The sequence below is a fragment of the Nestor notabilis genome, unplaced genomic scaffold, assembly GCF_000696875.1.
Source record: "Nestor notabilis isolate BGI_N333 unplaced genomic scaffold, ASM69687v1 scaffold19436, whole genome shotgun sequence".
Classification (NCBI taxonomy): Eukaryota; Metazoa; Chordata; class Aves; order Psittaciformes; family Psittacidae; genus Nestor; species Nestor notabilis.
The window spans coordinates 1-15012 of NW_009931772.1; the positions used below are offsets into that span (position 1 = coordinate 1).

The 15012-nt window shown below is 41.2% G+C and overlaps 1 protein-coding gene across 1 annotated transcript in view; it reads left to right on the plus strand.

Moving 5' to 3' along the window:
• Positions 1–608: 608 nt before the first annotated feature.
• Positions 609–15012, plus strand: part of LOC104406936 (activating molecule in BECN1-regulated autophagy protein 1-like) — a gene marked incomplete at its 5' end in the record, with an annotated part of 52999 nt that continues 38595 nt past the window's right edge. The window contains 3 exons of the mRNA XM_010016061.1: positions 609–719; positions 9666–9854; positions 10301–10455. Coding sequence (XP_010014363.1) covers positions 609–719; positions 9666–9854; positions 10301–10455 — 455 coding nt within the window. The remainder of the gene's footprint in view (positions 720–9665; positions 9855–10300; positions 10456–15012) is intronic.

A 15012-nucleotide genomic window follows, 5' to 3' on the forward strand; every position in this document is an offset into this window, starting at 1 on the left:
TGGAACTAGAACCCAAACTATTCTATGATTCTATGTTGTTTGCCTGGAGTCAGAGCAGCCCATGCCTGCTGTAGGTTGGGCCACCCAGAGCAGCAAAGGGCCAGCTCATAGGTCCCCCAAATATTTTCTGTTCCAATCCTTACTGTGTGGCAAATATTGTAGGCAACCTGTATCTTCTGAGTCGAGTTTCAGTAGCAACAGGCATTATGTCCACAAATGGGTGTGATTTGCCAGGGCAACATTTTTCCTTAGTATTTATTCTGGTCTGCCTTCATAGCTGTACTAGAAGCTTCACTAGTACCAATAAGTAGAATGCATTTGCATCAAATGGATTGATTCAGATTTCTGCCTTGAGATTTCTGCCTTGGACAAGTCTGGCCTCTCATCAACTTTCTCTTCTTCCAGAAATACGTTGCAGAAAGGTGCTTTCCTATTAATTTCCTGTGGTTTACTTAGCAGATGTTGCTATTTCTGTAAATAAGGTTTCTTTAAGAATCTAGAGTTTTGTGTATTGGATTTTGAAAGGGGTTTTTATGGTTTGTCTCCCCAGTTCTTCTCTGGATAATCTTCTGGAGGTTCAATTACTAATTCTTTCGCCTTTTCTGTAGGTGCTGTGATTGGGGACGGACAGTCAGCTGTGGCCAGTAACATTGCCAACACAACCTACCGGCTCCAATGGTGGGACTTCACTAAATTTGATCTGCCTGAAATCAGCAATGGTAAGCTGGAAAGGACATCAGTACTTCTTTTAAATCTATACCAATCACAGCTACCATAAGCTGTAGGATCTTCCAAAGGTAGTTGTATGTTGCGGGCTTTGGATTGTTTGATTGTCTTGTTGCACTGAAAACTGTAAAATGCTTAGCCCTTTCAGAACGTTGACTAAAAGCATGCAGAGATCTTCCTGCTCTGTCTTGTGTATTCTTTCTATCAGCAAATCCATGCGTAAACAGGGCTTTTTTTGTCAGTATTCTCACGAAAATATGCAATCCTCTTAGAAGAATTTTGTCTGATCTCCTTATTCTTTTATCAGGTTTCTAGAGGGATACTGTCTTTATATCTTTATGTTAAGACCTGCTATCAGTTGGGTCTAAGTTCTCCAAGTTACTGATATTAGTGTGGGTTAAAGTGTTGCAATATTTGTTTGGAATTGGGCCTCTGGTCTGTTGCTTACCACAGTGTTGCAAGTCAGGAGAAGCAGATGTAGTTTCTAGCCGTTTGCAAAAGCAGGGATTTGTCCCATATCTCAGGTGAAAGCTGCTTCTGGGTCAAGAATATGGGCAATATTGCTGATTTTATATATTTATTTATGTATTTCTCTCCCTCCCTTTGTGAAAATTAGACCCTGGTTCTACCTATGTTCTATGGCATAAGCTACCTCTCACACTGGAAGAGATTTCCGTATGCAGGCACAAGCATATTTGATGCTTGTGGTCAGTTGATCAAGGAATGACTTTTTGGGGGCTAAAACTAACTTGACTAGAAAGACTATTTTTAACCCAGAATGGTATCCTGATATAGCTTGCTGCACAGCTGCAGAAATGTTTGTGGCAGCCTGGGATGAAGATAGGAGGTAGATATTTATGATTTGGGGTTTTTTTGTACAGTGATTTTTAGCATAGACCATTTCTGTGCATCAAATTCATTGCTTGACTTCTCAGCAAAACCAGATTGGGTTCTGCTTCAGGGGACTGACTTTTTTAGGGAGAACAAAGATTCTGTTTTCAGAAAGACTTCTGCTTTCACTGGTAGCCATTGAAATGAATTAAGAAAAAGGTTCTCCCAGTCCCAGCCATGTCTGCTCTGCGATTCTACAAGTCACATATCTGACAATAGAGGTCTTGGGGGGGATACTGTCCTGTTGCTTAATGGACCCACAAAAGGAGCACTTGCAGTGACACCATAGCAGCAGAGATGTAGGGAATTGAAATCATAGAACCACAGAATAGTTCGGGTTGGAAGGGAGCTTTAAAGATCGTCTACTCCATCCGTCCTGCTGTGGGCAGGGACATCCTTAGATAAATCAAGTTGCTCAAAGCTCCATCCGGTCTGATCTTGAGCACTTCCAATGATAGGGCATCAACAGCTTCTCTGGGCAAGCTGTATGGAGCCATTTATCTCCCAGTCCTTGGGAAATCAGAGGAGCTAGGGGAAAGCTACCAGTAGCCCATCCCATTACAGAAAGCTTTCTTAGTGTGGTGTTCCTACGGATAAAGCATCTATCTCATCTCCTTCCTTCGCACTGTACAAAACATTGTGGTGTGATGCTTGTAGCCTGCTGGGAAATAAAAGTCCTGCTTCTAGATGTTAGCCCTCGACACTGTAAAGGGGGAAAATGCTTTATATTTTGTCCTTGAAAACCAGTCTGTCTCTTGGGAATGAACAGACGGTGTCATCTTGAAAGTCAAATACTGTATTGAACTCATATGCCAGTGCTTTGATGTGTCAAACTCTGAACTGCCAAACTTCGTAGTACCAGTGTGAAGTTGTAGGCTGAGGATCAGTGCTCAAGGCAATGTTTTGCCACGTGGTGGCAATACTTTCTGTGGTCCAGCCAGACTCTGGAACAGAGTAAAGATGAAGTCAGAGGGGGAAACATCTTGCTGCTGAGTTAAATTCTCTGGGACATCTCTGCAAACTTGTGAAGTATTTGAAGAGTGCTACAGCTGCTGATAGCTTTTTATAGCTTTTGGGGGGTTTTGGCCTCATCTGGATGCTGAGAAGGCTGCTGATTTAAGGAAAAAAAAGCATAAGATGTTTGTTTATAATTTATGGAATCCCATGCAAAATAAGAACCATCTGCTTCTCAAGACATCAATATTTCAATCTTCTTCCTCTACCCTACCAGGACACTTCTATTCTGAAATAGCTTTTAATTAGCTGGAAATTGGGCTATGGTTTCTGTTGTCATTATGCCCTTCATGCAGGCAGGATTTCTGCTACAACTGCATCCCCAGTCCATCTGACTCCCCACTTTGTGCTTCATAGTACTTGATTTGTCCATCTTTATTTATTACCATTTGGAGATGTTCAGTTTTACTCTGCTTCTTCATTTTTACATGCTGAGCTCAACTCTAGCATTTCTAGATTGTTAGCCATATCTCCCTCTGCCAAGGTTTAGTTGGGATGTATGAAGATGTAGCAGCTGTGCTCATCCTAAAACAGGTATTTGCCAAGCTTGCATAGGCACAGAACAAAGGCTAGCTGCAAGTTTGGCAAGTTGCATACATTTGTAGAGATACTGTGAAGCTGAATGTATAACAGTGGAGTGATAGCAGGATGAGTGTTTTCTGACTCTTCATGACCTTGGAAATAAACTGTTTTCCCAGTAAAGCATTTGACCTTAAAAGCCCCCTTCTTTTTCCATCATTTCCTATAAATCAGAGGTGGCCATGTGGGAGAGGCCGCTTACACAGAGGGGGCAACAGCACTTCCTGGGGCTGACCTGAGCCACAAGTGTTTTAGGAGTTCAGACAGATGAAATGATGCAGCTGAAGTTTGAGACTGCCTGCCAGCTCTTCTTTCCATCAAACAAATGACTCTGTGGCCAACCTCCATCTCTGAGCAGCTCTTCTTCCTGTTACCATTAAACAAAGAAAAGATAGTTTGGAAGTAGGATGTTTTCCACTGAAGCGGACACATCTGAGCAAGTGACAGCAGCGTGATGAGTGCAGTCCTCGGATCTCAGCAGCTGAGTCGAACACCCTGCAGAGCCCTGGGCTCTGGACTTGGCTCTGCAGCAGCAACCTCACTGATGCTGAGTCCAGAACACACACACAGGGGACTCTGGCAGTCTTGGGGAAATGGCTTTGCAGGGACTTGTGGGATTTTAGTCTCTGCCCTATCTTTCTCTATTAATTGCAAGATGGGAAATGGTGGATTCAGATTTCTTCTCCTTTTGCTATCTTTGCTTTTAATAACTCTTGACATTAACATGGCCCAGTCTTAAAATGTAATGCCAGTCGTATCAACATTGGAGTGAGGAATTTATTTGGCAGCAGACACAATGCTATCTCTGGCATTTATTTAATATTCTTTTATTAAGTATTGCATATCCTTAAGATTTCCTGCAGCTAACGGGTAAGTATTGAATCAGTGAACAGTGTAGAATACAGCCTTTCCACAGGTAAAATGTTTGAAGGTTTTCTCTCTTGTTTAGCTTCTCTTGTGCTGCTCGCTGCTTGTTATTTAATTTTCTAGCCATTGTGCCTGAACTGGTCTGGTTCTTCCAGATACAGTCATATGTCAGGAGTTTGTTCTGTTCTAACGCTGGCTGGGACTTGGGGAAGGTGATTTGATCAACACTTACTGGTCCAGTAAATATTGTAAGTAAGTGGGATGCAGAAAAACTTATAAGAAGAAAAGAGAAAATAAAAAAGGCGTGATAAACAATGTATAAATAGGAGCAGCCATTAATGAAGTGTCATCCTTAATTGTGACTAGGAATGGATGGTGCACCCAGCACTCTTTTCCTGTGGCAAACAGTGCTGTTACTGCGGGCATTCCAGGCCTTCCTCAGCTTCAAGCATAATTATGCTGTAGGTGTAAGCACTCCAAGTTGGCACAACAGCTTGATTAATTTGTTCTCTGATGTTTCTTTTGATCTGTTCTGTCAGCTTGGTGGCTGCATTAACAACAAAAGAAAACAAGAGATGAAAGGGCAGCCTCGTTGTAAATGGTTTTCCAAAAACAGCAATTCTTTTCCCCCCTAAAATCTCCTGCATTGACTTCATTTTCAGAGATCTGGCCTCAGGCTCAAAGAAATCAAATAGCCTGTGGCTTTGGCAAATGCATGAGTATTGTCATCTTCCCCGTGTCTTGGGAATCTCTTAGATGCTGTTCCTTAAAATGAAACCTTGCTGAGTTCTCCACCTCTCACATTTAGACTTTCTCTGCTGGCACAGTGGGTTCCCTTGGTTCTGGGTGTAAGTGCTGAGTCCCTCATCCATTGTAAATGAGAGAAGAGCAAAGAACCATAATGCTAGCATGAATCAGATATTGAAAGACTGAAATAAAGGGCGCTCTTCCTTGTTTAGCACATCTTGCATCTGTGATGTTTTATGTTCCAGACACACATCAAGGGGGAAAGATAGTTCACTTCTGGCAGCGGAGCTCACAATCTGTTTTGCTATGAGGCATTCTCTGTATGCAATAAACTTTAAAAAGAACAAACCATGCAGTTGTGTTGGCCATCCCTGTGGACTGCTCACCAAAACCTCTCTGCTGCCTTGAAAAAGAGGGGAGGAGGGAGGAAAAAACATGAGTGAACATGTGCTATATGATAAATAGACTCTTGGTGGCTGGGGATCCAAACCGTACGTTGTTTTGAAAAGACATACAGTAAATGCTAGATAAGGAAGACTATTAGAGACCTGGAAAGGAAAAAAAATAGCCATGGAGCTGAGGGTATGTACAAGGCATGGCAATGTCCCTGAATCTGTAAATGGTACAGAAGAAATACAAGCATTTCTTGCCTTACAGAAATAAAGATGTGGAATTCTTATGAATGTCCAAGGTTGCATTAGATTGAAAAAACCTCTAAACTTTAAAAGCTGACAAGAGACATGAATTCTATAAACTGTGATTTTTCAATAGTTACAGGAACAAGGAAAAAACATCACCTGTGCCCAGAGAAATGTATATCTGTCCCCTCTAAAGCTTCTGGCACCTCTTTGAAAAGCACCAGGACATCAGTACAGAAAGGTCTCTGGACTAGATGACACCCATACCTTTGGTCTGATGAAGCGAGTATACAGTCTGGTTACTTCCAATATTGAGCATCAAGTGACAGTACTAAACAATCTAGGGAAACCACGGCTTCCTCCTGGGAATAGCATCCTGAGCCTAGAGGTGCAGAACAAAACCTGCTGGATGTCTAGCAGGATAGGAATGAGAGAGAACAGTTCTTCGATCCTAAAGAAAAGGACAGGAATGTATTTTTCTCTCCTACTAATGAAAGGTTTTGCACAGGTGGTGGTGGTGTGTTTCATAACTCTGTCTCTGGCAGATGCTCTCCCTTTGTGATGTGTAGTTTTGCTCTGTTGCAGGCCTTCTTACTTGGCTATCTTTTAACTAGTTAACTCAGAATTGGTTGTGAGAGTTCTGATGTTCACCTGTCCAATAAGTTCCACACACACCTTTTTTCCCTCCAATTATTTAGATCACTGCTGACCTGAGTGCAGCTACAAAGGAGTTGGTGAGAAAGGACCCCCTTAGCTACTGAGTGCAGCTCCCTGCTGTCTTAGGCAAGCACATCCTCTTACTCTGTCTTAAAATTGGTTAAATTCTTTGTCCCTTTCATTTCTGTTGAAAATTTATTCTAGAATCTTGCTACTCTGGTAGAAATCTTCTAATTTCCAAACTTAATGGCTGCTTTTACCCACTTACCTGTCAGTGTTATTTCTGAAGAGAATTGGTGTTTTTCTTGCACTTACTTGCTGGTATTTTTTGTAAATGCAAGCCTGTTTCCTCACAATCTTTTTTTTTTCCCCCTAGTCATCTTCATAGCTCTTTGCTGCACTTGTTACCATTTAAGGTTTAATCTTTCTTGAACATGGCTGACCAAAACTGTGCCCAGTATCCTGCATGTGGTCCCAGCACAAGGCTGTATGTTAGCGCTGTGTGCTCTCTAGTGCAGCGTAGGATCTCTTTCATGCCTGTTGGATGGCTCAGTCCTTGCTATGATTACCAACATCGATTCTCTCTTGTTGCCAGTTGAGAAGCTCCTAGGTAAAGCAGAAATTTATAATATATAATACATAATATATAATAAGATACATTAATACACTTTAAAACTCTTCCATTTCCCTTCCATTATGTCTCTATGTCCTTCAGTTCATTGTGTGGTCTGATCATGCTCTGTTAATGAAATTACCCAGCTTTATCAGCAGAATTCATCAACCAGCTCCACTCTGTGTCTAGCCCATTGATAAAGCTAATAAATAGGACTGGTTTGGAAATGAGTCACTGAAGAATTCTGTGGGAATCCTCCCAGTTTGACAGGGATTGGAATAGTTCAACCTGTTGTCCTGCATCCTTTAGCTAGTTCACAGCATATACTGCAGTGCCGGCATTGAGGCTCATAGAATCATAGAATAGTTAGGGTTGGAAAGGACCTTAAGATCATCTAGTCCCAACACCCCTGCCATGAGCAGGGACACCTCACACTAAACTATGTCACCCAAGGCTCTGTCCAGCCTGGCCTTGAGCATCTCCAGGGTTGGAGCATTCATAACTTCCTTGGGCAACCTATTCCAGTGCCTCACCACCCTCACTGTGAAGAACGTCTTCCTTATATCTAACCTGAACTTCCCCTGTTTAAGTTTAAACCCATTATCCCTTGTCCTACCACAACAGTCCCTAATGAAGAGTCCCTCCCCAGCATCCTTGTAGGCCCCCTTCAGATACTGGAAGGCTGCTATGAGGTCTCCATGCAGCTTCTCTTCTCCAGGCTGAACAGCCCCAACTTTCTCAGCCTGTCTTCATACGGGAGGTGCTCCAGTCCTCTTATCATCCTCGTGGCATCATCTTCTCTTGTGATGACATGATGAGTACTTGAATGAAGCCTGGACTTAGGAAAAAGAAAGAGGGAATGTGTGTTAATTCTACTTCTTTTAAAATAAGGTAGTATAGTCTTTAATCTTTATTCTGTTGCCTTTCTGTTCAACTACCTTCAGTCTAAGCAGTCGGGAATTTTGTTATCCTTTGGACTGTCTGTTCTTTGAAGGGCCATGTGTGTTTTAGATTCTGTTATTACAGCACTGGCAGTGACTACTGTTATTTACCTTTTTCTGTTCAGCACCTTTCTGTTTATACTAGGCTGAAAATTACTGTTTGTAGCAGCTTTGAGACTGGAGAAAAAAAAAGGTTGAATAAATTTAGAGTACAGGTGTAGGTGGCTTGGTACAGAATGTGATTATATAGTCCACTTCTTACCCTCATCGTCTTTTTCATCGGGGTTTCTTAAATGCAACAGTAGAAGTTGATACTCAACCATGTGGGAAAGCAGTTCCTATGAAAAAATGTCTTTGAGATCAGAACTAAAGATGAGGTTCGGTGAGTGCTTTAAATCAGCAATGCAGGAAGAAGAAGCAGTCCTGTCTCCTTCCTTGTCATGACATCTTCTGCTTCTGCAAGTGTCTCTGTGGCTGTGTGGCATACCAGGTTGGGAAACCTTTCTGGCTAAGCAGTGACCACAGACCACAGTCAGTAATTTCTCAGCCATATCAGTTCCCTGAGGTAGCTTTCTTTCCAAAGAAGTGTTGGAAACAAAGGGCAGGGATTGTTTTTTCTGGCAGCAGCACCAGTTTCTTAAAGCATTGAGTTACAGCCTTAATTTGATTTGGAAGTTCAGACTTTGAGAAGTATGCACAAAGCATTCTTGGCACTGTTCTTTTGTTAAACTAATAAGGAATCTAGCCTGAGAAGTGCCTTCATAATAAACTCATCAGCAATTGTAGCTGAACAAATCAAAGCTACTTCTAGGCTGGGCATGGTCTGATGGTTTAAAAGGGAATTTCTGGAGTGTAGAAGTTCACATAGTGATCCACATGGTGCTATAGCTTCAAGCATGTGAGATGTGGTGTTCTGTCTTCCAGCATGCAAAGCTTATATATTGCAAATGTGGGCTTTATTTCTATTTATTTATATTTCTACTCCTGTGAGTTTGAAAATAGTAGAAACTGAAATTTCCCCATTCCCAAAATAGTGTGTGCAGTTTCAGCTATAAACCTGGAATAACTGCAGTGGTTTTGGTGAAAAACTGGAGTATATTTAGGTTAGACTGAGAGAGCAAACATGATTCCAGCCTTGTATTACCAAACCACTATCGAACCATTGGTTATGACAGTGCTACAAGGCCTTGGAACCTCATTGTACTATGAATGGCGCAAGTGCATAGTAGGATTCAGTAACACAAAGAGTTTGTAGTCTGCATATGAAAGACACAGAGGGGAAAAGACTAGTGTAAGGTCACCCAGCAACTGGCTTCCAGAGATTAAAGAATCACTTACGTTTTGTGAGTTGCAGCTCACTGCCCTGCCTGCTCAATTGTTACTTCACCCATTACAGGACTATCTCCAATACTGGAGTAATTAAATGGAGGGCTGGCTGGAGAAGTCTCTGCTCTTTCTCACTTGCTTTATCCAAGATTGGTGTAAAAATCAGCTGTCAGAAAAGAACGTCTGTATCTGCAGGGAGGAATTTTTCTCTCATCTCCTGTTTATTGGAGATAAAGGGGAGCTGGAACTTAGGGGCTCCACAAGAGCAGGGGAAATGAATTTAGGTGTACTGTTTCTAATGATACTGCTGCTGGAGTTTGTCGGAGAGTCATGATTTGAGGCTTGTTTAAACTGTGCTGTCCTTTGCAAAGGATGGTGTTATACTCAACAAGGGAAGGGTCTGATAAAGTGCAATTGCCACTGTTTCTTGGCTGAAGGCTCCAGGAGGTGAGTAGATTTCATTTCCTGGGCTCATTGGAGTGTCTTATCTCCGCTTTGGAGCAAATTTTACATTAATCAGGGTATTAAAATTTCATAAACTTTTGGAGAAAGCTAAATGTCATGAGTGCCATTTACATGTATTGTCCGGTCTCTAGCATTAGGTTTAAATCTTACTTTAGTCTTTGTTGAACCTGAGTACTTTAATCACTGTCCCTTTCTTTGCAGCCTCTGTGAACGTGCTTGTTCAAAACTGCAAGATTTACAATGATGCTAGCTGCGATATCTCTGCTGATGGGCAGCTGCTGGCAGCCTTCATTCCCAGCAGCCAGAGAGGCTTCCCTGATGAAGGAATACTGGCTGTGTATTCTCTGGCACCGCACAACTTGGGCGAGATGCTTTACACAAAGCGATTTGGTAAGCACACTGCACGAAGTCAGGGTGGGTGGGAGTGTGAGAAGTTACCTCGGGACTCAGCCTCCAGTGAGAAGTGCAATAGTCTGAACGTCAGTGATTATAGTAACAGGAAATACTTTATTGACCTTCCAACCAGCCAGTACTGCTGGGGAGAAGCTTGTGGTATGGTTTGGACATACAAGATGATGGTATGGGGGAGATAGTAAGGGATAGTATTTTATTCCTTAATGAACTTTATTGTTTTAGGAGGAAGATGATTGCAGCAAGGAAATGTCCCACAAAACTTGTATTTGTGCAGGTCTCCTTATTCATCTCTATCCCTTATAAGAGTGAGCTTAGAATGCCAGATGTTATGGGAATGCTGGAAGGGAATGAAGAAGCTGTGAGGGTGAAGCATGGGAAGGGATGTCAACTTGTGAGAGAAATAACCCCTATTCTCTTCGTAGGCCCTAATGCCATTTCTGTGAGCCTGTCGCCAATGGGTAGATACGTCATGGTGGGACTGGCTTCCCGACGTATCCTGCTGCACCCCTCCACTGAACACATGGTTGCTCAAGTCTTCAGGCTACAACAGCCCCACGGTGGAGAAACCTCTATGAGGGTGAGTGTGTGTGTGTTCTGTGTGTTTCCACCAAGCATTTTGTGTTGCTTTGGCTCTAGCCTGGTAGTTAGTTGCTGGGTTATGATAGCAAAGAAGTAGCGTGGTCCAGGCCCACTGAATAATAAACACGTGAAGGACTTTGTTGCAGAGGTGTGCAAACATGGCAGGAGAACATGAAAGTAACAGAATTGTGACACTTTACTGTGGTTTCAAATATGATGACAGACAAATACATTCCAAGTCATGGAATACATTCCTAAATCTAGATATTATTAGGAGTACCTAGTACGTCTTCTTGGACTTCTTTGGGTAATAGGCATCTTGCTTATGGTAATGTGGTTGGCTTTGATGGAGGAGTTTTTCAGCTGAGGCTTCAGGATCATTTTCTAACATGCCTAAAAGCAGCTAACCTCTAGGAGACCAGCAGTTTTGGGAAGCATAGGAGCCAACCAGTCTAAGGTGAGGCTTACTATACTTTTACCAAACAGGCTTTTGTTGGCTATTTGTGAGCTTTCTATGTACACGTAGGCATATTTTGGCAATGGAATTATCTTTCTGTACTTCTGCTTCCATACCCCCTCTGACTCATTTACTATCTGAGGAAAAACCTTCATCTTTTTTTACAAACTGACAAATGGAATTAAGAGAACACATACGTCTTGCTTTGTTCATCAGCAGAGCACAGCAGCTATTCAGTGATAGTTTAGGATGGGAAAAGCCATGTCCAGCTGATAATGCACAAAGCATGTGGAGGAGGCAGAACTAGGTAATTTCTAAAGCTGAAAGTTGGGCTGGATTCAAGTTTTAGGCCATGTATCCAGGTGACTTGTTGCAGGAGATGAAAAAATAGCTGTTCAATAGCTTCTCATTTAGGGCGATAACTTAATCATAGCGGAATCAATTCCATGAGCAGCTTCCCCCCCTCCTTTTCCCTTTTAATTTTTTTTCTTTTTTTAAAAGGCCCCTATGATTATTATTATTTTTGGTACAGCTTTCACGTGTACAGGGGTTGCACTGAGCCATTTGTCTAGTGGCCCAGCACTGGGGAGTCTTGTCTCTGGGAGAAATTGCTTGATTCACCTTCAGACTCTGTAGCTGCTCCCCAGAGAGCTCATGATTCAGAAAGGGTCATCTCAGCTGCGTCATTACTTGAGCTGCTTTATCAGCTGATAAAACTCTTGTTTATCATCATCTGCACCATGTTATAAGGCAGGGGAAGATCAATGATGAGGATATTCTTTGGTGCACCAACCCACACTTTTTCAGCGCTGGTTCTGAGCTGCCATTCTGGTATGAGCCTCTTAAGGTAAGAGACAGAAATTAAAATGTATTTATGAAGAAAGCACAATTTGGTTAGCAGGTACTGTTGCTGAAAGCTGTGTGGATATGGTAAGATCACTAATTACATGGATTCAGTATCCTGTTAGATCCTTTTAAAAGTGTAGTTTGCCCTGGTACTGTTTCTTTTTGCAGTTAAGATCCTAGTGAAATACATAGCTTATACTGCCAGATATGGAAGTATCCCTTCCCAGAGTCTTTTTACCGTATCATAATAAGTTAAGACAGAGAAGTTCTATTAGCTAAAATCGTGTCTCTTCCTCTCATCTCTCCTTTACATTTGCTCTAAACTCCAGTTGCTATAGCTTCTAGCCCTTCCTTTTGGAGACGGGGGTTTTTTTTGTAGCCAGCTAAATCAGTAAGCTGCTGTCAAAATCTTCCATTTATATTTCTTCATCTCCATTTCAAACATATCTTCTTTTCCTATGGTGTTTTACACTGTTCAAATGCTTGTACCCTTGCTCTTAGTCACCATTTAGTGAAGTAATGCTTTGTATTCCCTTAATCTTCTCTTGTAATTCAATCTTCCAGCTTTCGTTTTTTTTTCTCTATTGAATTCTCTCCAAAATACCCTTCCTTTTTTTTTTTCCCCCTCTCATTCTGGGATATGTTTAAACGTACATAATGTGATAAGCAGAGTTTTACCAGAAGGCCACAGAGGGTATTTTTTTGTCTGCTTTTTTTGGACTACAGGTCTTTACTTACTCAAAAACTGTTGTTTTTTTTCCTTTTTTACTGTTATGGTGCATTGAAAATCTTGTACAGTTTTTCCCACTCCTGCTTTTCAGACTTGCTCCACATCACTGCACTCCTGTCTTTCTCATCTGCTGTAGTTCTGGATTATTTTTCTCCAGATGGATTGCATGTATTCGAAAGGTTGCTTTTATCATCTTTCTTGCACATGTATTTTTAGCTTCCAGAAAGCTTCCCCCCACGTTTTTAAATCTATCCAGTCTAGCAGGATTTGCTAACTAATTTGCTGTTTTCCCCTTTCCCACATCATGTTTAAAGATGTTAAAAATGTCTCATTTCTGACTGCTTCGGACTTTCAGCTTTCTGCATATGTGACAGGGTCACAACTAGACCAGTTTGAATTAATTTGGTTAAAGAGCCTTCCTGTGGGATGGTGTTAAGTATTGTTTCAACATTCTGGTGTGCTATTGGTTATCTTTGTGCAGTCTGTAGGACCAAGCTTGGAAACCATAAAGCTTAATCTTCTAAATATTATTCTTTAATCCAGTTGTAAAAAATTAGTAAATCAACTACAGGTATTTCTTCTGTCTTGAGTTTTGCAGTAAGACTGCTCCATGAGTTTCTAATACATTGCAAGACATGCAAAATAAAGATAGAATTTTAAGTAGGAAACATTACAATATTCTTAGCACAGTGGCTGACGTACTTGTATTCATCCGAGTAAAATCCTGTTTCCAGCTTGGCCAGCGTGCAGTAGAAAAAGGATTAGGAAACCTGGTGAAACTGTATTCTTCAGTCTCTAATTTAATGCACACGTTAGAAAGAATCAGAAAGTGTCTTTGTTGCGTCTGTCCCAAAAGCTTGTAGCACAAAGCAATTGTTATTCAACTTCTTAATTAAAAATAAGTCATAGCCATGTTCTGAAGCAATGCTTTGTGGTTGTTTTAATATTACATTACCCGCAAAACTCCCAAGAGAGAAGTTTGAGAGAAATGCTACATCAGATTCTGTGAAAATTCTTGTAAGTTGTCTCATAATCTTTCCTTCCTTCCTTGATGCCTTTTGATTTGCAATCAATGAACTGGAGATTAGGGCTTGGCAATGTGGCCTATAAGTCACTGCACAAGTGTGGCAACCTGCTGAGGAGTGAAATACAGTGATTATTTCTGCTTCAAATTAACCCCTCCTCCACATCCTTGACTAGCAGTCAGTGCAATGCAGCTTTTCTGTTCCTCAGAGAGTTTCCTCCATCTGGCTGTTGAAATAGGGGTTTTGAAGATGCAATTAATTAGTTTTGTTACGTGAAACTCTAATACATTTAATTGCACCTAGAAATTGACTGGCTGCTGGTGTCATTTTCTGACTTGGAGTTAAACGTTCTCTCTGAGAACTACAGTGCTTTTGAACTGTACTAAGGAGCATCTTGGTTATAAGAGTGTGAATGTCTATATGCATCTTGCTCTTAATATTTCAGAGAGGTTTGGATAGAGTTCCGCAGGTCAGGGCTGATGTGATTTGACAGTTCTGAATTGTGTTCAGAAATGAAGGAAAAGTAGTGAATTGCCATCAAATACGGTAGTCATGAGTGAGAGGTTCATGCTCTTTCTATTTGCTCCCTTCAAATTGATGTGCTTAGCATTTCAGATGGAAAGCCAGCCTTGCTGAAGAACAAGCTTGTTCTTCAGGCTGAGATTTCAAAAGCTCTCTAGTAGTGTTGACTTTTATCAAGAGTGGTATGTGTGAGATTCATTTCTTGTTATTTGTGTTAGTGGTTTATTTCTTTTGCAAACCTAGCTAACACCTCTGAAATTTATCTGTAGTACAGGGAAATAATTGCTTTTAGCAGATTTCTAGCTTGGGATGGTACAGGTTGCAGTGGTATTGGAAATTATCTGGAAATACTTGAGTTTCAGAGATGGGGAGTTTGGAGAAAAGACTAAATATGGAGGAAGGATAGTTTTTGCAGTCTATTTTGAAAGCTTAGGTGGAGCTGGTCTCCAAATAAAGAGGATCTGTTTTCAAGTGGCTTGGGTCTAGGGTGATTTCTGAATCAGTATGGTTCCAAGAGTATATGGAGGTTAAAGAATTTAGAAGAATGTGAAATTAGAAACTTGATCAGAGCTGAAGGTCCTTAGAAACATAAAAGACTAAGGATCATGTTGCTCTGGATCTGTTAGCAGTGGATATTAGTGGGAAAGGCAGCCAGAAGGTAGTTTTATTTCTGGCATTCACAAATTCTGATGCCCTTGCAATGTTTAATGTTTTTTGTATTACCCAGAGGAAGCTAACTCTAAAATACCAGGAAAACATGATTGCTGTAATCAAATTAAAATAAGATTTAGAAAGGAACTTTCAAGCTGAAGATACAAAAAGTGAGGTAGGTGACAGAAAAACCTGATGGACATGAAGCTGAAGTGCAATGCAGTTTGTGGGGATAAGGTAACTTAGCCAAGCCATATCTCAAATAGTGCATTGTGCTTTGAATCTGGAAGGAAATTCAGGCTGTGGAGATCCAGAATTAGCTCT